This window comes from Serinus canaria, chromosome 9 (genome assembly GCF_022539315.1).
Source record: "Serinus canaria isolate serCan28SL12 chromosome 9, serCan2020, whole genome shotgun sequence".
In the NCBI taxonomy this organism is placed as follows: Eukaryota; Metazoa; Chordata; class Aves; order Passeriformes; family Fringillidae; genus Serinus; species Serinus canaria.
The window spans coordinates 24,897,832-24,920,381 of record NC_066323.1 but is presented as its reverse complement, the minus strand read 5'-3'; the positions used below and the strand labels follow the sequence as shown (position 1 = coordinate 24,920,381).

General features: G+C 41.1%; 1 protein-coding gene across 2 annotated transcripts in view; it reads right to left on the bottom strand.

The window, feature by feature from the left end:
• The window catches only part of CLSTN2 (calsyntenin 2), a 348,080-nt gene that overhangs the window by 28,222 nt on the left and 297,308 nt on the right, over positions 1 to 22,550 (bottom strand). For both annotated transcript variants that reach the window (XM_050978010.1, XM_050978011.1), the window contains exon 9: positions 6,239 to 6,401. In XM_050978010.1, coding sequence (XP_050833967.1) covers positions 6,239 to 6,401 — 163 coding nt within the window. The remainder of the gene's footprint in view (positions 1 to 6,238; positions 6,402 to 22,550) is intronic.

The window sequence follows — 22,550 nt, the reverse complement described above, 5'->3', positions numbered from 1 at the left end:
ATTTGAATGCAAATTCAGCTCTCCAAAAAAACACCCTCCTAAACTAAACCTTCCACATGTGTTTGTATTCTATTACAGCTGAAACCAGCAAAGGTCTCTGAAGTGCCGTGAAATCTGCCCCATCTTTCTCTGGATGAGAAGGACAATGCAGCAAGAGCACTGCTGTACCCATGGAGGCATTGGGACACATACTCAGCATCTCACTGCGCTGAGATCTGCCCTGGTGCTCTTGCATTAAGGTATGCTTGTAACACTCCTCTGAGGTGTCAGGTTTGTGCAAGCTGTGGGAGCACCCTTGGCCTGCTCCAGTGGGGTTGGATCCACAGTAGGGGGAATCTTTATCTGTTGAATACCTCAATTTCTGGAGGAAGTCCAAGGCTGAGTGATACAGGCTGCTGCTACACTGCCCACACTAACTCTCTTTTTTCTGACCCCTCTCCAACTTTTAACTCTTATGGTGCTTCTTGCCTTGAATCATTACTCAGTTCTCTGACTGCCCTGGATGACTTCTGTGTCAGCCAAGGGCTGACATGTGAGGATAATAAGGTTATTCCACAGAAGGGCTTTATAGAAAACCTGAACTTTCCAGCATTGGTTAAGGAAAGAGGAAAATGACAGGAGAATACAAAAGAAAAACATAATAGCAAACAGCAATTTCTTAGAAAACAGGACCTACAATAGTCTTCTACTATATCTATGATAATAAAGTATCTGCTGACAGGCTTCTCCTAGGTACCCTCTCTAGGTACCCCAGCAGTACTACACTGTGAAGCTCCAGCACTGCTGAAGGGGTGGCACTGATAGAAACAGTGAATTACAGCCAAGGTAAACTACAGCATAACCTTGTGACAAGTAATTCACTTGTGTCCCTGCTTTCCTAACAGAGCTTTAAGAGCTATACACAAACTCCTTGCCTCTCAAAATGCCTTGTATGAACTCAGGACCTTATCTTTTCAGAGAAACCATGAGGAAGTCTGTCTTCTGCCCCTGGTACAAAAAATTATCGGACTACCAAGTCACATAACTTGCTTCTATCCTCTGTCTGCTTTTGCCCCTGACTGTATAGCAAGCAATAAAGGGATCAGAGTGGGAACCTATAAATCTTGGTTTAATGGAAGAAGTTTCTCACTCTGTAAAAGGGTCCATTTGCTATGTCCTCAGATAAACTGAATCAGAAATAATGAACTCAGAGGAGAACTTCATGGGGTGAGCTCCTGTAAAGTGTGCTCCAGGACAAGCTAACAATTTGTTTGCATTGCTCAGGAGAATGAAACAGGATGTTACAACCTAAAAGGGAGAATAAGAACAGAAGATCATGAATTCTGATTCTATGAATTCTGATTCTATTCTTGCTGTGATGCAGATTTTTAAAGTGACCCATGGAAAAATCATCTACTGCACTTTATCCCCGCAGAGTATGTGTGACTCTCCTGCCTTGCTGCACCTTTTTATTATTTGAAAAGATCTTGAGACTCTTAAGGTAAAGGGGCAAATCTTAAAGTATTTTCATGCTAAAGAAGAAAAAGAGTAGTAATGAGAACCTTGGGGAGTTCCCAATGGACCATGTCTGCTTTAATACCCAGTCAGGGAGCAAGCAGTTCAGACACAGGGCCACTTGCCTCCTGCTCTCTTTGATGTCCCTTTTGCTCTACGAGGCAGATGTGCAAGCAAATCAATTTTGTCCTTTAGATATGCTGAGAGAGTAATTCTGTCTGAAATTTTCTTTCACCATTAGAGAAAGAGCAGCGCTTTGGCCTTAAATAACCTGACCTACATCAAAATCACACTCTTGACAATCATCACCAGACCAGTGATGTGAACAAAATTTTAAAGATGTTAAGATTAAGTTATATAATTAACCATATGTACCTGCAGAGAAAGCTGTCAAACTTCATGAGGGTACAGAAAGGGCTAATTCCAGGAACAGCTGTACCAGGTGTTTGTTTCTGCCCTCACTATGAGCCCAGTTTGCTTAGCTTTGTGATCAGCCTTACCTTTTCCCAGGCCTCACAGCACTGAAATCCCAGCTAAGGAATAAGCTGGGATTTGCCATGCATGAAGGCTGGCACTTTACTGTGGTAAAGTGCTACCTGTCACTGCTCCTGAGTGACATGTAACCAAACCAACATCAACACTTTAGCCTAAAGATAATGCTTAAACTCCCACCCTCAAATAAACCACCCCCACTCAAGTATAGCAGTACTGAACATCAACTGCACAAAAAAGAATTCACTCTAGGCTAGCCACTGTGAAGGACCCTAAATCAATGAGGTAGCTCTGCTTAGATCTTCTGTTTAATAAGATCCCCGAAGAAAGAACCAAGGGTTTTAGATTAAAAAAGGAAAATTATACCACAGTAACATAGAGTATACCTAATTTTTACTAGATAAAGTTCATATTGACTATGCCAGACAAATCATGCAGCTGTCCTCATGTGCAGAGTGTTGTTAGAACTGGGAACCATTCCCAAGGCTTGGTTCTAAGTAATTAGGCCATTTCCTGGACTAGGAAGGGTCTTTTCTATCACTTTTAAAGGCTGGCTTTCTGCTCTTTCAACCATCTTCACCCCCTGATTGTCTTCAAGAATATCCCCTTCAGGAAAGGGCTAATTTTCCCTACTTTTTGGAGAGTCCTAGCACTCAACTCACATTATTTAAAAAAAATTTTGCATAAAATCAGGAACAAACAAATCAGGCAAGATTTTTACATTGCCAGGGAAAGGGTAAAGATGTAGGAAAGATTTGCTTATGCCACAGACAAACCAAGTGAGCACACCATAGGCTAAAGTTTGACTTTGTCACATAAGCCTGAAGAATTGCACATTCGGTTTGTTTTCATGTTATGGTCAGGAGAACAGCACTGATCTCAAACTCTTCTTGTATTTCACTTGAGAAGCTGAAGGTAGAAATAAAAAACAACCTAACTTTTCATAATGGATGCTATAAACAAGGCTATGAAAGTCAGAAAACAGTTACTCAGGCATTGAAATATTAATAATAGGCAACAATAATCTTAAAGAAAAGAATTTTATATGTCCAAGTTCCTTCAGGCAATAACTGTGAGAAAGACAAGGAGGAGGTGCAGGCATGGTGCTTGCTACAGAGCCCCAGGATGAGGGCCAGTGTAAGTGATGGAAAGATCAGGGCTCAAAGAGTCACTCACATCCCAGAGGACACTCAGGCTCCTAAAGAAGCAGCAGAACAATTCCCTGTTTCCAGACCAGAACTGAACATTTTCATTTACAAGAGGGTAAATCCCTCATAGCAGTAGCAGATTTTCCTATTAGTGCTAACAGAACAAATTGCAATTTTTGTTCTTGATTTTTCACTGTCCTTTAAATACACTCCTCCTGCTTCCTGCCAGTCCTTCAGCTGCTCCACAGCCACAATGACTTTTGGCTGTCAGCAAATCAGAGTCAGTGTGGGAAGAAAAAAGGAGGATTATTTCTTCTGATTCATTTACTTGTCTGAGTGGAGACTGATTTTCAAATAATTTGACTTTTACAAATCGATGCTGTGTACTCAGAACTGTAAAGTGGTTTAGTAAAGAAGGAAAGAAGGTCTTGCCCTTTCTGAAGGAAGAGGTTAGACCAGTGTTCCTTTCTGCCAGTGCTTTAATGAAAAGAAAGGAAGTAGTCTTAGCAAACCAGAGGTGGAAATTCTTCATATCCTCTTAACAAGGAGATTCCTGAATGGCTTATGACACCAAAATCACCATATATTTTACTGAAATAAACCACAGAATGTTGTAAAGCAGCTTTATAATTTTGTGAAAATGTAGAGGTTTAGACTATTGATACTGGCTAAAATGTATAAGCCTAAGTAGACTTAATAACAGTTTCACAGAACGTATTTATAGTTAAAATATTTATTTGATAGAGCACCTTTTTCTTGAAATATGCAAACTTTGAAAATTACTGTTTTGACTAGAATATATTGGTTTTCTATGTTAATTAATTACTATTGCACAGACTGAAATACAGTGCTGAATCTTATAAACAAAGTGACTTTCCACACCATTCATTTAAAATAGTTTGAGGTGATCAAAACAAATGTACCAAATGATAAACTTTGTCAAAAGCAGTATCTTGAAATCTTGTTTCACATAACCATTAGAAGTTTATCTTTTTTGCCTCACACATGATAGTTTATCAGAATCTTCAGCACACTGTATTACTAAATCTTAGCATTTTCATGAGGAGGAAAATTTTTTTCCAGCTATGAGGTGGTCAAATTCTCTCACTATGAAAAAAACAATAACATAATATTGCAGTAAATACTAATGGCAGCTATAGGCATTAGTAGTAGATTTTAGTAGTTTAAATCAGGTGTTTCACCAAAAAGGAAGAAGAATCTTATCCTGAATGGTTATTAATTAAGCCATCAAATTATCCCAGTCAAAAATAAAAATGTTTGAAAACAATTGCTACTTTTAACAGCTTAACTACGAAATACAGTCCCTGGCCTGAATGTATTGGGAGCCTATGTGAGCAGTTTTGCCCTAATTCCTTCTCTTCCCAATTTGAGACAAGGAGACAGAGGGGCAAAGGGAGCAAGATTAGTATTTTTGTTCTCAGCTGCCTTGGGGGCAGATGAACCCCATGGATGTAGGGTTGTGGTAAAGCTGGCACAGCTTCTGCTAAGGCAGGGCTTGTTGCACAGACTGAAATGCTCCACAGGCCCCAGATGTGGCACCTGCAGCATGATTACCATGAGATTCAGGTGAGTCTGGAGGGAGCGGATTCCCAGCAATACCAAGACTTCTAGGAAAAAAACTCCAAAACACTAAAGATTGCTTTTAGAGAGTAACAAGAACACTGAGTGTAGATGAAAGAATATAAGGGGCAAAAGTAATACAAATAATGCACAAAAACATTTATGTTGACCCATGCAGAAGAACCTTGTATAAATATGAAGTAAGGGATTAAATGAATTTTTTTAGCACAGCTGCAGAGAAATGGTGATATTTGTGAAGGCAGTACTCCATGATTATTCACAGCTTCTATGGCATTTGCTTATGTCTGGAAAGAACTATATTTACAAATGACATTTGCATTTTATAATGCTGGAATTTTGCTCTAAAAGTACTGCACCAATATTGCATAACAAAAAAAAATCAACACATGCAAACACCAGCTAGACAAGAAACAGTCTATACCTTTCAAAGTATATGGGATTAGTGCAATGCCAACCAGCTTACCACACCTCCAATAATATCAATATTGTCAACTTATGAAATTTTGTTTTTACGGTTAGTGCAGCTTCATTCTGCATGTTGTCATCAAAGTAAAGATTGGATCTTTACCCCACTCATAATCGAACAGCTGAATTTGCTTTGAGTACTATTAACACTGAACAGCCCTGCCACGCATAAGATGTCCAAATTTCACAAATAAGCAGAGATCAAATTGGTAAACAAGGTGATAAAGGAGAAAGTGAGACTACATGAAAGAGTGGGAAAAAGACAGAATTTATGTTAAAGCATTTTTTCCTAATTATAGTTTCCTTCAATTCATACTTTAATTGGAAAAAAGACAGTGTAAATAGAAAATCAACATGGAAGGGTAATGGAGACAACTTTACAAAAACAGACAAGCAGAGAAAAAGGAGCACTTCAGGTATAAGGCAGAGAACAGAGAAAGAAAGTGGTGTAAGGACCAGGTAAAAAGAATGAGAAGAATTTGATTATAAAGGGTAGAAAACAGAGAAAGGTAATATTTAAGCAAACGCCCATATGGCTCAGGGTTTTGGACTTTGGGATTTATTTTACTCTCACTTTTAACTCTGGTGTACAACAGGGTGAATCAAGTAAATTACTGGAACTGCTGGTGAGATGCATCTAATGTGAAGAGCCCAGGACTGGGCCATGAGTTGTAAAAGATATATCAGGCAGGGGCTGAAAAGAGATAACTGGAGTTCTTTGGTACTTATATAGTTTGCTTAAGGCTGGAGAACAAGGGAAACAATTAAAAGAAGTGAAGACAAAAGACAAAGAAGACAATCTTTCACACTGTATAGAGAAACTGTATCCAATATTTCTTCAGGTGATGAAAATACAAAGACTGTTAATGTCCTGCCCATTTTATCCTTGGACTTGATTCATTAACAACTCTGGATTTACACCTGATTTTATGCATCAATCTTTTAGCAGTTTATTTCCTATACATCAGCAAGACAAGCAAGATTCTTTCTTGGCCTGAACTCCTGATAGTGTTGTCTGTTAGTTGGTGTGATTTTACCTTGCCAGCAAGCCCCCACTGTGAGCTGCATGGCGATGTGGGAGGGGTGGATGGGCCAGTCGTTGGTCACCAGGTATGGCTCGTACGTTGTCCCATCCATGTACAGTGTCACCACAGGGAACTCCACGTTGACCACATAGTAGTGCCACTCCTTGTCACAGATCTGGGAGACACAGGAAAGTATTAGTTAGCTCTTACAGTGACTGATTTTTATATCCCATATGGTTTTTAAATTGTGTTTCCAAATTTCAGTTATGAGAAATAATTTAACTGTAATTTCTATGTCTCTAACATTAATGAAAGCCAAAACAATGTTGATAAATACTCTTGGCAAAATATATATTTGCAAAATATATGTGATAAATAGAGGCTTCTTAAAACACACTCTGAAAACAGGACATGGATAGAAAAAAGAAAAATCCGGCAATTTGGTATTTCATCTGTATTTTCACATTTCCTAATACATAATTGTCTTAGGTTACAAATGCAAGATGTGGCTGGGGGTGTGTATCCTATTGCCGTCATTGGGCAGTTTTCTTTATCTCTTCCATAACCAATTCTCCCTCCAGGAGATCTCTGCTGTCCATGGCCACTGAGTGTCCCTGCAGGGCTGATCAAATTCCACCATCCCATGGGGAGATGCTCTGCCCAGGGCAGGAGCCAAGCATTCCTCCCTGGATCCAATCTGCCCTGGGAACAGCCCAGCAGCCTTTGCCCACTGCATTCCCAGAGGAGCAGCTTTCTGCTGCCCTGCATTCCCAGAGGGAGAGCAGGCCCATCTCCAGCAGCCCTGGAGCTGCAGAGGAAAACTCCCCCCTTGTGCAGGATCCCTGCTCCAGCAGAGCCACAGCTGGCACTGCAGGAGGGCTGAGCCCCCCTGGGATGGGACTGTGCCACCACCCTGAGCCCCCCTGGGATGGGACTGTGCCACCACCCTGAGCCCCCCTGGGATGGGACTGTGCCACCACCCTGAGCCCCCCTGGGATGGGACTGTGCCACCACCCTGAGCCCCCCTGGGATGGGACTGTGCCACCACCCTGAGCCCCCTGGGATAGGACTGTGCCACCACCCTGACACACTGGGATGGGACTGTGCCACCAGCCTGAGCCCCCCTGGGATGGGACTGTGCCACCACCCTGACACACAGAGGGTCAGGGCATGGTCTGACTGTGGCAGAGTGGTTTTGTACTACTGCTTTTTTTTTTTTCCCTAATAGAGAACTGTTATTCTTCTCCCATATCTTTGCCTGAGAGCCCCTTAATTTCAAATTTATAATAATTCAGAGGGAGGGGGCTTCCATTTTCCATTTCAGGGGAGGCTCCTGCCTTCCTTAGCAGACATCTGTCTTTTCAAACCAAGACAATAATATTAGTTTCTTAATGCTTGTATCTAATCTGGAAAACAGAACACTTCATGCAAGATACACAGAGGATGTACTGGCATAGTTACTGAGCATTCCTATTAGGTTCAGATTAAGAAAATTACAGCCCTTAGTCACTGGACTGATGATTGCCATTATCAACTTATCCCATCAGTACTTAGAAAGTCCTGTGCAACCTGCCAGGACCTTGACAGTGCTAAAAGGACCTGGGCCATGCCCTGTGCAACACAGAGGGACCAGCAATCTACAGGTTTGGGCAGGAAGCTCACCTCTTCTCCATGCTTCATCTTTTGGCCTTGAGCTTTTTCCCAGATAGTGGGAAAATGAGGATCTTTATGATTTCCCTGACACCCACCAGCTTCGAAAAGCAAAAGCCACAGTTACAATATACTTTCAGGATGACAACATTAGTGTCAAATCACATATGAATTTCTGAGCTGGACAACCAGGGATTACTGCAGGATGGCCAAATTCAGCTATCGTTTACAAATGTACAGCTGGATGAACCCATACCTCTAGAGACAGAAGTCGGGTGTGCATATATCAATGTCTGCCCAATTAGTTTTTTCTGTTATTGTATCTTTAAATTTAAAAGTTCAAAGGAATAAAACACAGCAAACTGGTAGAATGAGTGGGCTTTCAATTCTGCGAAGATCCTTGTTTTGGTGCATTAAGAAATAGAAGTGCTTGAATGCAGATATGCTTGCTTTTTCACAGAAGCAAGCAGAAAGTGATGTTTAACTGTAACATTTTGTCCTCGGCCAGGTGAAGTGCTATCTGGGCAATATCTCCCCTTTAAAAGGAAAAGCTAGTATTTTGTTCCAGGAGACATTTCAGCAAGAACTTAATTACTTCTGTTTCAAACAGATACATTTCTTACTGCAGACATTGTAGCTCCACAGCACCAGATAAATGCAGCAAGGCGCTGCTGGGGGGAGCCTTCCTTTTGTAAGCAGCAGACAGCATAAATGTTTTCTGAAGGTTAAATGAACTGAAACCAAAATTGAAAGTAAATAAATTGGAAGACTGAAAACGTTATTGAACAAACACCAACCACCAACAGCATTATGCTGCCCTACCTTCCAAGGAAAAACAGCTTGCCAAGCCCCTGACCTCATTAGCATTTGATGCATCACAGCCACATGCAGCTGACATTTCATGGAAAACAAAACCTGGTTTTGAGAGATCTTGCATGGCCAAACCTACAGGATGAATACCTGGCACTTTGTGGAGAACTGTTCCACACTGTTCCTGTTTTGCAACCCTGAACTGCATCACGTGGAATGCCCCACATGCACCCCAATGAGTGAGTAATCCTCATGTTTAACTAAAGCAAGGGCACTTTGACAGAGCAAACCAAAACATTCTGGGACATTAGACACACAAGGAGCACAACAATGTGTAGCCAGTGTAATTAATCCATTAGGCAGTTACATTTTTCAAAGAAAATGCTTCCTGAAAACACATTTCATAAATTCCACAATTCAAGGCTTCTGAAACTGGGCTTAAGTGCTTCTGAGAAAAATACAGAAAATACAGATGTCCAGCTGTAGACATCCACACAAAGTACTCAATACCTTTTTTCTTATACATTCTGGAACCTAAGATAATGCAAGTGCAGACAGCTTGGTGATGTCCTCAAACTCTCATTTACCTGCATTTACTTAAATTTTAACACATAAACACATCAAACATTGTTTTGAAGGATGAGACTTACAGTCTCAGCTCGGTTATTCCTGAGATTTAAACACTTGTTGGTCATTGTAATTGTCACCCGATTTCAATTCAGCTTAGGGACACAGACATATGTCTATTCCTCTAAACTATCTTTCAGTATCTGTACTGGGTCCCAGTGTAAAAACAAATATTCTACAAGGAAGCGAAAAATTACTTCCAAACTCTGGAATACATCCCTCAGTGCTTCAGCAGCAGGTAGTACTTCATGGCTGGCCATTTCACAAGCAAACAAAATAATGAAATAAATAATTGTGGTGTGTAATTTGTTATGCTGTTACTTCAGACACCTTCTTTGCCTTCTTAACACAGGAAACCAATTTTTTCCCTGCATGTATTCCACTGTGGCAATGGAATGCAATATGAAGCAGTGAAGCCATAAAAAGAAAATTATAAAATATACTACACTGGCAAATAAAAAAATTTTAATACTATCAAGTTGGAAATTTATTAAAAAAAACTAATTTATAAAGCTATTGTAATGAGATAAAATCACAGATGAGTGAGTTGGGCTTTCCAAAACTGCTAGATGGTTTGGTCAAATCACTCTATCATGCCAGTCTGCCTCTAAAAAGTATTAATCAAATCACAGTGGATGAAACAGCCTGAAGTCCTAGTGCTGATTACAAGCCATTGCATTAGAATATGCTTTTATGAAATAGCTGAAAACAGCCTCCATATAAATCTTATGGAGTATGTGACCTAGGCTCTTGGCATCTTCTAATGAAAAACGTCAGATTTTTGTGCTTTATATTGGAATGCTCAGGAAAAGACTGAAACCAAAGTTCTTGGTCTGAGAAGCATGTGGCGCTTAGAACCAGACTTTGATGGCCTGCAAAATGCCCCATTTTTCAGTTTTGTCCAACAGGCCAGGCCTGGCACTTGGGAGAATCTGCAATTTCCAGCTCTTGGAGCCACCCTCAGGTCAGCTAGGGCCACTCCTGGAATGGGCGTCTCACCTGCTTGGCTGCAACACCAAGGCAGCCTGTGCTCCCCAGGTGCCCAGGGAAGAGCTGCTCATGCTCACCACCAGTCTCTGCTGAGCTCCCTGCACATCCCTCTGGTACTCCTCAGCAGCCTGGGGAGGCTGAGCAGGAAAACAGCTCTGCACAGCCCACTCTGTCCATCCCAGGGAGCCTGAGCAGGAAAACAGCTCTGCACAGTCCACTCTGTCCATCCCAGGGAGCCTGAGCAGGAAAACAGCTCTGCACAGTCCACTCTGTCCATCCCAGGGAGCCTGAGCAGGAAAACAGCTCTGCACATCCCCTTGGTGCTGCTCAGACCACACCTGAGAGTGTCCCCTCAGGGCTTGGAGAGCCAGTGTGGCTTCCATCTTCTGCTTCCTGGGACTTGGCTGAGGAATTGCTCTCAGAACATACTCAAACATCCTCAACAAAAGCAGAAAGAAGGCAAGGCAAGGCAAGGCAAGACAAGGCAAGGCAGCGCTCTGCTCATTGCAAATAGCACCACTTACTGCAGCTATGAGACAAAAATCCTGCCTGAGTGGTCTGAACCACTCATTCAGTTGACAAAAGTGGTCTGACTGAACCACTTGTTTCAAGAAAGCATCTTAACCCCCATCCTTAGCCATCATTTATTAGAGCACACTTAAAACACTGGGCCTGCTTTGGGACCCTAAATACAAGGAGTATTTTGATAAACTGGAGTGAATTCAGTTGAGAACCAGAAGTGTCAGCTCTGGCCACATGAGGAGAAGCTGAGGGAACTGGGTTGTTTAGACTGGGGGGGAGGCAGCCTTAGGGAAAAACAGCAGCCCTGCAGTGCCAAGGGAGAAGTGACCATAGACAGGCTTTTCAAAGTGGACAACTCTGCATTTTTATATCCCCTCACTAAAGAAGGCAAAAAATGCAGGGAATCTTAATGGTATTAGCATTATTCCCTCAGCCACAGTACCCTGGTCAACACTCCTGCCTTATTCAAAAAAGCAGACAAATGCTTTGTGGCTCTGCTTCAAAGCCTGGCCCCCACTACCCTTGTTCAGAGCACTGAAAATAGATGATAATTGGATGGGGGGAGTGGTACTGATTTGAGTTTGAAAAAACACCACATTTTCCTCTCCATCTCTAAAAAAAATCCTCCTGAAAGAGCTTTTTATAATTTTACAAGGTTTGGAATTGCTCTTTTTCTGTTTATTCCAATAATTTGGATAGGTTTTTTAATATTTTTTTAAATATTTATAAATATTTTATTATGTATTTTGAACATATTTTTATATTATTGAGAGAAAACACTGCACTGCTTACATACAGGGAGCTAAAAGGAAGGTTCTGAAAGACTGTTTCATTATACTTTGAATCAGGAATTGTGCCTCTGCAACGAGGAAGCATAAAAAAGATAATAATTTGGAATTGGTTGGCAGTGGATTTTATATAAATGAAAAAGTTACATACATTTGCAATTATTCAGAGAAAGATGTGTATTTACATTTGGAAATTTTTAAAAAATTGAGTATTTTAGGCAGTTGAGTCATTCTGCCCAAGATTGGTGAGTTTTGCATGAAGGCAATTCACAGGTAAACAAAGAGAGCCTTTTTCCTCTCCTACTTTGGGATAAACCATGGTTGTCCCTGAAATATCTTTAAAGATATTGAATGAGCTTTTATCTGTTACTTTAGAATCTCATTTATTATCCTAATTGTTTTCGTAATGTCAGTTCTCATCCAAAGACATCTGCAATTAAGGCATGTTAGTTTAAAAGAAGAAAAGGAGATACCTTGGGGCATTGCTGTTGCTATGAGTGCTGCTTCCTTTTGATTTCTTCTAATAAATCTTTGCCTCAAATTTCAGTAGCTGAGCTATCTGCAAAGCTGATTAAGTGGTATAGGAAATAAAGTTACACAGTTGACTTTTTGAGCTCTTTTTCTCATTGTCTATAAACACTTCTGATTTCTTTTATTTATTTATTTATTTATTTATTTTAAAATTATCTCGACACCACCAGCAACAGAAGAAAACTGCTAAAAATATCCTGGTGTAGATCTCAAGCATGTAATTCAGTATGCAGATATTCAGTGTGAAGGATGGCATTGCTTCACTGGGGGAACCTGGGTTACCTGGTGCCTTTCTGTTTTCTAATACAATGAACAAAAATCTGTTTCTATCATGAATATGAGGTTTTATGTTAAAAGTCTGCTTTTGTGGGAGTCAACTTGAAATTGGCTTTGTACTACAGTACAGTCTGTCAGCATATTCATTTTGGGGAAGAGCTTTTGGCAATAAACAAAAGTGAAGCGCAAACACTGACTAATCAAATCCATTCAGTCATGTGAATTGCTGTATCTTGTAGCATTATTATTCTGCCTCAGTAATAGACTCTGCATTAGGACATATTTACCACATGTGCTGGCTTTAATCAACCTCAGCATTGCTTTCCTGGAAATGATTAAAACATCTCTGGGAAAGGGTTTGAAGTGAAGGTGTGCAGATTGCAGATAGGTTTCCAATATCTCCGCAACCTCTTCAGAAAGCTTTAAATCAAGCTCTAAAATATTCATATTATGTATCAGAGCTTTCTTTAAAGATTCTGTCTTTGTATTTTGTGTTCTACATTTATCCTTCAGCAGCTCCTTCACACAACATCTTTCCCCCCATCTGTAATATCAATATACCGTCTCTTCAGTGCCAATAGATACAGTATGGAAGTAGTAATTAAGGCAGGATGGAAAGAAAATACACTGCATATGGGAAAAGGAGGCATGGATACACACTCCTGCAGTTAAATTTACAGGTGATACACTGCAAAGTATCATCATCATCATCTACCAAAGCTGTCACAGCTGGTCTGTGGCTGAGCAATTAATTAGATTATAAATAAGAAACCCAGTCCAGTTCCATAACCCAGCCCCTGGGTTGACACACAGGGACTTCACCGGTTTCATCCTAAACTGCAGACATCTCACTGCTCAGAGAAGTGGGAGGTGTTAAGATTAGACCAATGAGCATTTTAGACCAGGGCATTTCAAACCCTCTATATAAAATGAACTCAAACAATAAAGCACGCTGTACTGCCACATGTAAATCTGAAAGAGTGGGTTGTCTCTGTCTCTGACCACCAACTCCACATAACATGTGGTGACCTTGTGTGAGGAACAGACTCAGCCATTTTAAACAACAGTGGTATTGCAAGGAGATGGAAAAGCAGTGGAATATAGCCGTGAGCAGCTGAGTAATTGCTGCAGACAGCTGGTGGGATGGTGGATAGCAGTGGAATATTGCCACAGGCAGTGGAATAATTGCTTCAAAATCCCAGCGGTAGGTGGTGAAGTGTGCCATGTGATTCCAAACCCCCCTTTGAGGATTGGAATTGTCACCAGAATCATGGGAGCTTGGGCGTCTACAGCAGAAGACCCTGTTTTGAAGGCACAGACTTTCTTTCTTAAAAAAAGAGGGATTAATTATAATAAGTGGGTTCTGCTAGCCCTGCTCACAATGGTGTAAAAGCCATGAACTGGACGTCCAAAGAGACCTCCTTAGACTTTAATAACTTGGGAGCAGGCTGTCCAAAATATACTTGCAGCAGCCTGCATTGGTGATGACACCACCATCAATGTTACACAGCCAGGGAAGATGGTCCTGGACTTACTAAAACATTCAAATAATGAATGGGGAAGGAGGAAGGGCAAAGTGGACACAGACCACCACAAAACCACCGCAGAGAGCCATAAAGCCACTGTGGGTGGGGGCGATATGCCAACTGGGCCATTGTGTGGAGCTGTGGGACCAGCCCACACTAGGACGTGCTACCAGCAGAGCATGCCCCACTGGGCAAAGTGGCAAGGAGACACCGTGCTACAAAGCCATGCTGGGCAGCAACACAGCCGTTTCTCTGTGCCCCAACACACTGGCTATGGCCAGCCCCGTCCACTGCAGGAATGTACCCTGCTGCTGTGAGATAGATGGCACAACCTAGCCACAATACCCAAGGAGCGGCAGAGCAGGGGCCGGCACAGCTGCAGTGCCCACTCCAGGCTGCTCTCTCAGGTTGAGCAGCCCCATCATAACAGCTAAACACTGTGGGACCATCCCACAGTATGATGTGGTCCCCAGAGCTGCCCCCCCACTGCCTGCATCAAGCTGCTGTGTGGAGATGGACGATTCTGCTGTTTTGGGCGGGCACACCATGCCAAGCCGCTCAGCAGGGACAGTGGTGGCTGTCTCAAATTGTGGTGCAATGCCTCCCTGCACCACCAAGGTGGGCGAGAATCCCACGTCCATGGTTCCATGCCATGCGGCTGCCAGGACCACCCCCCTACCACGCCCAACGGAGCAGCCCACACCTCTCCTATCACCATGGAAATGCCAAGACCACCCCCTCCTCAGACCGAGTGGGCTGGCTGCAAAGCTATACCTCTGTGGAGCATGGCTGCACCTCCCTTAGGGGAGTGTGGCCCCACCCCCAGTCTAACCTCTGTGGGGTGTGGCCCCGTCCCCGCCCCTGCCTCCATGGGCGGGTCTGGGAAATGCATCACCAGGAGCTCCTGCAGACATAAGTTCCAGAAGCAGAGCCCCTGTCCTGAGTGCACTGCCCCTGCTGGAAGGAGAGTTTTCATGCCAGCAAGGGACACAAGGAATACCAGCAGAGAAAGCCAGAGCCATCGTCCCCCTGCGGAACACCGTGATAACACCACAGTCGCTTTATTGCCGACAGCCGTGCCCGATCCTGTGAGCATCTGGCAAAAGATAAAGCTCGCTGCTATCACGAGTGGAGCCTGTGAGGGGGCAGAAGTCATTGATGTACCCATGTTGAGGGGCTAGGAGCCTGAGGATGGGACACTGGGAGCTTATCCAGTAATAAGAGACACTGGAACTAATCCTGAAAAGTATACTCCTTTTCAATGGCCAGTTCTATCCGAGCTGCGCCAGCTTGTGGCCAAACACGGTTTCAGTTCTAGTGCCATTGCTAATATGCTACGGTTCTTAACCAGCGAGGAGGTAACTCCCTTTGATAGAAAGCAACTGACTAAACTAATGTTTACAACTGTCCAATATATGGTTTTTGAATCTTCGTGGAAAAGCAGCACTGAAAAACAGGAGTTAAAAAAATGGAAGGTTCCGTGAGCCTTATGGGGCAGGGGTCCCTCTCAACTTCTGGGTCTACCACCAGTGGGAGATACCAGACTCCAAGCCGGGCTGCATCCATTAGTACTATCACAGGTGAAGGACTTGGGTGGAAAGAGCACTTGGCCCTTTAAAACATAAACTTAGAAAACAAAAGGGAAGAATGTGTGGCAAGACCCCACAGAGCAGGGTAGCTAAAGCTATATAGACACTAAATCATTTAACAGTATTAGAGAAGTCCCAGAATCCATTTGTTTTAAATCACTTCTTATCACTACAATCATCCTGAGGTGTTTAGCTGACCAAACCCAAGGTAATGGTGAGAGATCTCCTCACCAATACACAGAGGTTCATATAAGGACTTAATTTGTTTACAGTTTTGTTTTGCCTGTTTACAAACTGTTTTTTTCTGTTTACAGATTGTTTTTTCTAGTAGTTCAGTTTTTCTCTAACAGTTTTAAGGGTTGAATAGTTTAAGGGTTAAATGGTTTCTTGTTTTTAGAGTTAAGTTGTAACTTGTGACTAGAAGTAGGTAACCTGTGGCATGTTACCCTAAAGGATGGTGATCTCACCTAACAGCTCCTAGACGTGAGTGCTGCAGCTTCAGTGGTACATGGAATGCACTAGTAGCTGGGGAGGCTGGGTTTGTCAAATTAAGTAGAAGGCCACATTCAAATTAGACTTATGTTGTCTGTGTCATCCTGCCTGCAAAGGGCCCTTGCAAGTAAGATAACAGAGAACATCTTTTCATTTTTTAATAAAGGGGAAAAAAGGGGAGTTGTCACTTGTCTGTAGCTAAGCAATACATTAGACTATAAATAAGAAACCCAGCCCAGTTCCATGACCCAGCCCCTGGGTTGACACACAGGGACTTCACCCTATCCCATTCCACCCTAAGCTGCAGACATCTCACTGCTCAGAGAGCTGGGAGCTGTTCAGACCAGACCAATGAGCATTTTAGACCGGGGTGTTTCAAGCCCCTGTATAAAGTGAAACAATAAAGCATGCTATATTGCCACATGTAAATCTGAAGAGTGGGTTGTCTCTGTCTCTGACCTCTGACTCCACGTAACACAAAGCAGTGTTTTGTCCATAAGAATACAGCTGCACATGCCAGCCCCACATAAATCTTGTACCTTGACTCTCAGCCTGCACAGCCCTGCTCAAAAGTGATCAGAGTCTACTTGAGTAAGCTGCAAAATTCTGACAACTTGTGGCTGAAGGAAAAACCCAACCAGCCAGACTGCTTTGCTCTGAACCAGCTTTCTGCTTTTGAGACTGGAGCATCACTACTCTTTCAAGTGTCATTAGGAGTGGCTGTAGGATGGAGTAATTTGTACTCCTTAGTGAGGAAGCTATTCCACAGCTGTCAGAGCTGTATCAGAACTTGGATGTCTCTGATATAGATGCTGATGTGGTTTTACAGCTCTGTGTACAGGGAGTTAATTTGGAAAAATAAATAACCATTGTTCTATAGCTGCATTTGTAAAGGACTGTGTGTGATCAGTCATAGAATAAAGGAGATGAACACTGTCCCTTCTTTCTGGAATCTCAGCTCAATATCAGAAGAACATTACCCAGAGAGGGGAGCAGAAGAGATTTCCCTGCTCCTTATGGAAGTCTCAAACAAGGTATTGCTTCCTCACGGGAGTTTTGGCGAGGGATCTGGAAACAGGTTGTATTTCCTACCCTGGCTGAATGGATAAAAGGAAGATAATCCTCTTGTAATGATACTGAGGTGGGCAGAGCCACAGGTATGTCATTCTCAGGGCTCTGCTGGCAGTGCTCATGCCCAAACTCCTGAAGGAGGCACTGGTGGCATTCCACAGACACTGTGAGACTCAACACTGACACCTTCTTCAGAAAGCTGAGCAAAGCAGAGATTTCCCACAGTTGTGTACTTTGAAACAAACTGGAGGTGAAGGACTAGGAAGCACTACCTTGCCCTTATAATCTCACTGACTGAAAGGATAATGCAGCCTCATGCTGATTGATGTAAAATGAGAATTTGTGTACCTTATAAAACAATTGTTTCTTCAATATGAGCTATTCAGTTGTATAGTTTAGAAAACTGTCCATTAGAAAAACCAGCTGGAATTTCTTGTGTACTTGTGCTCAAGTAAACGCTTTATACAAAAAAGCATGTATCTAATCACCGTCTTTCTAAACTGATATTTTCAACTATTTACTCACTGTCTAGTACATATTTTTTTCTGGTTAATTTTTATATGACTTAGACATTTTCTTTCGCTTAAAAAACAGATTTTCAAGGACTGTTTAGGAAGCATCCCTAAGATCCGATATTTTTAAGAAAATACAGATAGAATATTTTGTTAGAATACCTTGAGCCCTGCCATTTATTACACAATATCATTAATTTAACATGTCAAAGAGATGTTCACTAGTGGATGTTCACTAAATCACTCAGAAAATTTGGTGACAAAAGTTTAATCTTTTAACCATTTTTTTTCTCTTGAGAAGTACCCCAGCAATACCAATTCATCCAAACTAATTCCTGAAGTACATTTATATAGCCAGTTTGCCAAGTATCTATCTTTATAGCTACGGATGTTCCCGTAGGTAATGCCTTGTTGTATTTTATCAGAAATTCTTCTTTACTCTTTAGAGAAAAATAAAAGTAATTATTTTTTCCTTCCTCGGCCCATTTCCCCTCCATATCTATTCAAATGAATGCAGAAGGAACAGCAATCACCTAAAATAGATGAGTCTGTGTTTAGCACCAGACATGTTTTGGTCTTTGATTTTCCTGCAATTAAAAACCTGAGTCTTGCAGAACTTTGCAGTGTGTTTTATTTGGTGGCTGACTGATACAGCCAATGTCTTTCATCTCAAGAAACAAGGTGTACAAAGACACTGCAAGTCACCCTGTAGCAACTGAGACAAATTTCTTGTTACTGTGAGTTAGTTTTATTCTGCTTTGTGTGTCATTCTTGGTGTAAAAGAGCTAAGTATACAAATATGACTGCGAGTTTTCCAAGATTTATTATCTGGTTTGTCTGAGCTCCCTGCCGCATATACTGGAGAGAGGATGTTAATTGTGGCACTGACCTCACTGATAGCCAGTGTCTTCCCTCCTGGTGCTGCTGACATTCTGCCAGGCAGAGCAGATCACTGCCTTGCACCTCAGCATCCCCTGCCCCTTCTGGAATCATAACAGCCACTCTAGTATTCCAGCACCTAATGAAGCCAGCTTCAATCCAACCACACATGACATCTGAGTCCTCTGCAAATGAACCTTCAGTGTGGAAAAACAGGAAGGATTTAAGAAAACTCAGTGTAAACCTCTATTCACTAATGGTAGAAAAAGAAAGGACAGGGAACAAAATAATACCCAAAGACATGTCTTAGTTTCGTATTCTGCGGTCCTCTGTGACTGCATGACCACAGTGCTGGCCCTTTTCCATCAGAAACAACCTTCATTTGAAATTTATCTGGCTGTTCACCAGCAGATTTGTCTCTTGTCTTACTCTTAGAAGAATCTTGACAACTCTGTCCCATACCAGAAGACTTTCACATTACTCTAAGATGGAGAGATGATAAAAACAATTCACTGGTGCAGTCCTCTACAGCTTTTAGTGGTACATATATACATATGAATGTATGAGATATAAAAATATGCATATATATACATACACACAAAGCTTTGGCGTTTTAAATTACAAACTAGAATAAAACATTTGAAAACAGCGTTGTAGAATAGTTATATATTTCTAAAGATTTAAAGTAAAAAGGGAACACTGTTTTTTAGAAAGTCAACACGGTACAATCACTGAAATAAATAAAATTCAAACAGCTCATAGCAATGTGAATATTTTCTTAGACCGATTTGTAGTATTCTAGTTGTAAATGTTCTAGTTGTAAAGATTTCAGGCAGGGTATTTTCAACAGCTCATATCAGAATAAATTGATTTAAAAACTATTAAAGAAAGAGAAATTATTAGAGCATACAAAGATGAAAAAAACATTTTTAGAAACTAAGTATTTAATAACTGAATTGGATTGAAATTGAAACCCAACTATTGAAGTGATACACAGCTAATGAAAACTGATCCCTGTTAACTCTACTATTAAAATTATTGTTGATATTCCTTAAGCTACCGAATAACCCTCTTGGTAGGTAATAGAATGGAAAATAATTTATATAAACTGTTATAATGGTCCCGTAAAGAAATTTCCATGGGATTAGGTTGAATGTTGGTTCTTCTTCACCAGTAAGGAAATTTTTCCTGGGCATTTATCTCTGTCTTGCTCTCACTGCCTCACGTAAATAAACCCAGTTAACATTATTTGACTGTGGTGCTCTGGATTGAACCATCCCTCTTCCCAGGCTTTCTGGGCTAAGGGCTGGTCTTCAAAGAAGAGTTAGAATGGGAGCAGGGCAGTGGCCTCCTGTTTCAGAAGCAATATTCCCTTCTGAAGCTGTCAGAAACTAGTATCCAATAAAGAGAGCAGCACTGCTGCCTGCAAAAGTGAGACATCCAGGATGGGAAGCAGAACCACTTAAAGTGTTTTTCAGGTTCCTCTATTGTTGTTTAAAAAAGTAAATTTAAAAAATCAAATTCTTTCTATTTTATCTGTTCTTTGTTCTTATAATATTTCTTTGCTTGTAGCAGGAAGCTTTACTGAAAAGTAACTCATTGTGGTGTATTATTTCCTTTTTTTTCCTTTTGTTCTAAAATCTCCTTTATTTTTCTATCAATTAATAACACTTGATCAGGAATTTTAAAAAGGCAGAAAAGTCCCCTGATGTTAGGGTACAAAAAGAACAAGTAAACCATTAAGGATAATGCAAAGAACTTTGCTTCAGAGATGCAGCATGGCTACTGCCAGTTTGGATTTGCCCTTGGAAATGTACAGCTGAAGAGAGCAGGAAAAGCAAGGGAAGAGAGTCACTGTACCTCCCAGCACGGATGCTGCAGCAGGTCAGGTTCAATAAAATATTGTCTTGCTCCTATCAGGGTGGAAAACTGCTCCTATCTAAATGGAAAGAATGGTCAATATTCCGAGATGTATCCACTTTCCACTAAGTAATGAAACATGGGGACATTTTTTAAGATCAGCTTGAATCAACTGAATCTGAGGAACAAAAAGATCAACCAAAGTCTTAGCAAGAATAAACACTACAAGTTTAATTTCCTGCCTCCCAATTGAAAGGTCTTCTATGACTGTTTCATCTATATGCCAGAAATTGATCTTCACTGTGATTTGTCTGTATAAATTTTCTGTTAACTATCTCTCTAAACTATAAATGTTATATACCCAAATGTGTATATATATGATCAGAGACGTAAAAATGCAAAGACCTGGGGAGATCATGTCTTTGGGAATTATTCACAAACTGAAGACATTTACCACTTAACAAAGAAGAATAATATTAAGGAGAACTATGAAACCCACCAGATCCTTTGAGCTCCTACCTAACTGAAATGGCCTAAATACCTCCTTGGTTTCCTAATGTCGCAGTGAGGGAGGCTTGGGACAGCTCAATATGAGAATCGGCAGGCTTCGTTTATTGATTAGAGCATCAGACATTTAAGCACAACACGTAATAAGCTCATGCATATTCTGTAAGCTAAGCAGTCTATTGGTTATTCTTACTTCCTCATTCTTTACAACTTACATCTCCCTTTTCTCATGCTCTGCTCTTGGCTACATCATCCTGCTATCAGACTACAGCTATACCCAAGGCCACTGCGGCCTTGCAGGTGCAGGGACTCAGATTAGCTGGGTCTGGTACTTTTCCAATTCTCAGCTATCCAGAGCATGTCTACGTGGCTTTTGTCATGTAACTATCATCCCTCCACATCCTAATCTAAGACCTGATATTTGGTTGACATTATTTATTGAAGTGCTCAAACAATTTTTAAAATTTCACCTATTAATGCATTTATAAAGCATTTATAGCATTAAAGCATGTTTTATTTGCAAATGGTATCCATTATGATCCTGAGGGCATCACTGGGAAGGGAGTACAGAGATCAGGGATGTTTTAATGTACATTGAGGCACAAATTGTGTCAGTCTTGTTTTCCTGCATTATTAATGCCCTTTCCAAAACTGAAAGGGTATGGGCTTTTGAACAACCTGATTTCAAAGGGAGAAGAAATGAGCTTTTGGTCTGTGAGTTTGTTCCCTCCTCAAGACAGGACACATAGAATTCCACTTCATTTCACTCATGAGGCCTAATCACTCATGAGACCTCATCTTTGAATCTTATCTGGAATCTAAGTCACTCTCATCTCCAAAATCTGCCTTCCTAGGTGACACATGCAGGAATTTTTTCAGATATTTCTATTAAGATATTTGCAACAAACATATTTTTTACTCTTTGGAGGGCTGTCTGCAAATGGAATCATGGTTATAAACTAAATGAAATGCCCATTTAACACACCTCCTGAAAAAACAATTATTTGCTAGAAAACCAAGCAAATAATTTACAGTTTATTAATAATACTTGATAAAAATATAGACTTAATTAAAAAAACTAAAACCTATGAGTGTTAATACAAAACAAACCCTGCTATTCTTTGCCATTACCTCTCAAATATTAATACATTTTTTATTCAGTTTGCTTTCTAGAACCTGTCTGAAATGCTAATACTCAAATGTTTAAAGGTTACATTTCAGTCAGGCCTCTTGACTGCCTGCTGCTTCACGGACTGAGACAACTGAGAAGTGTGGCCACACTCCTGAAGGGTTTTTTTGTCTCTCTGAGCATCAGGAGGTTGCATGAAGGAGGCTGTCCCTGTTCAAAGCAGGATGATACATCCTTCCCTTGCTGCTGTACAAATAAAACACTTGGTTCAGGCAGCTTTTAAGATGTTATAAAGGTAGAAAGAGTGGGATTAATGCTAACTAGACTCCAGAGACAAAGAAAACAGGGTAGCTGGGGCTTGTTTGCTTTAGAGGACAAACACTTGTGCTCAGCTCTAAAAACACCTCCTGAAGAGAGCTCCTGTCTCCTCTCACCTACACGCATCACTCAATTTGTCAGACCAAAGGACTTTGTTCTCTTATTGATGCACACCCCAGAGGAAGTTATATGCTGGCATTAATTCATTAAATAAACATCCAGACTTGATTCCTAAGCTCTCAGCTCC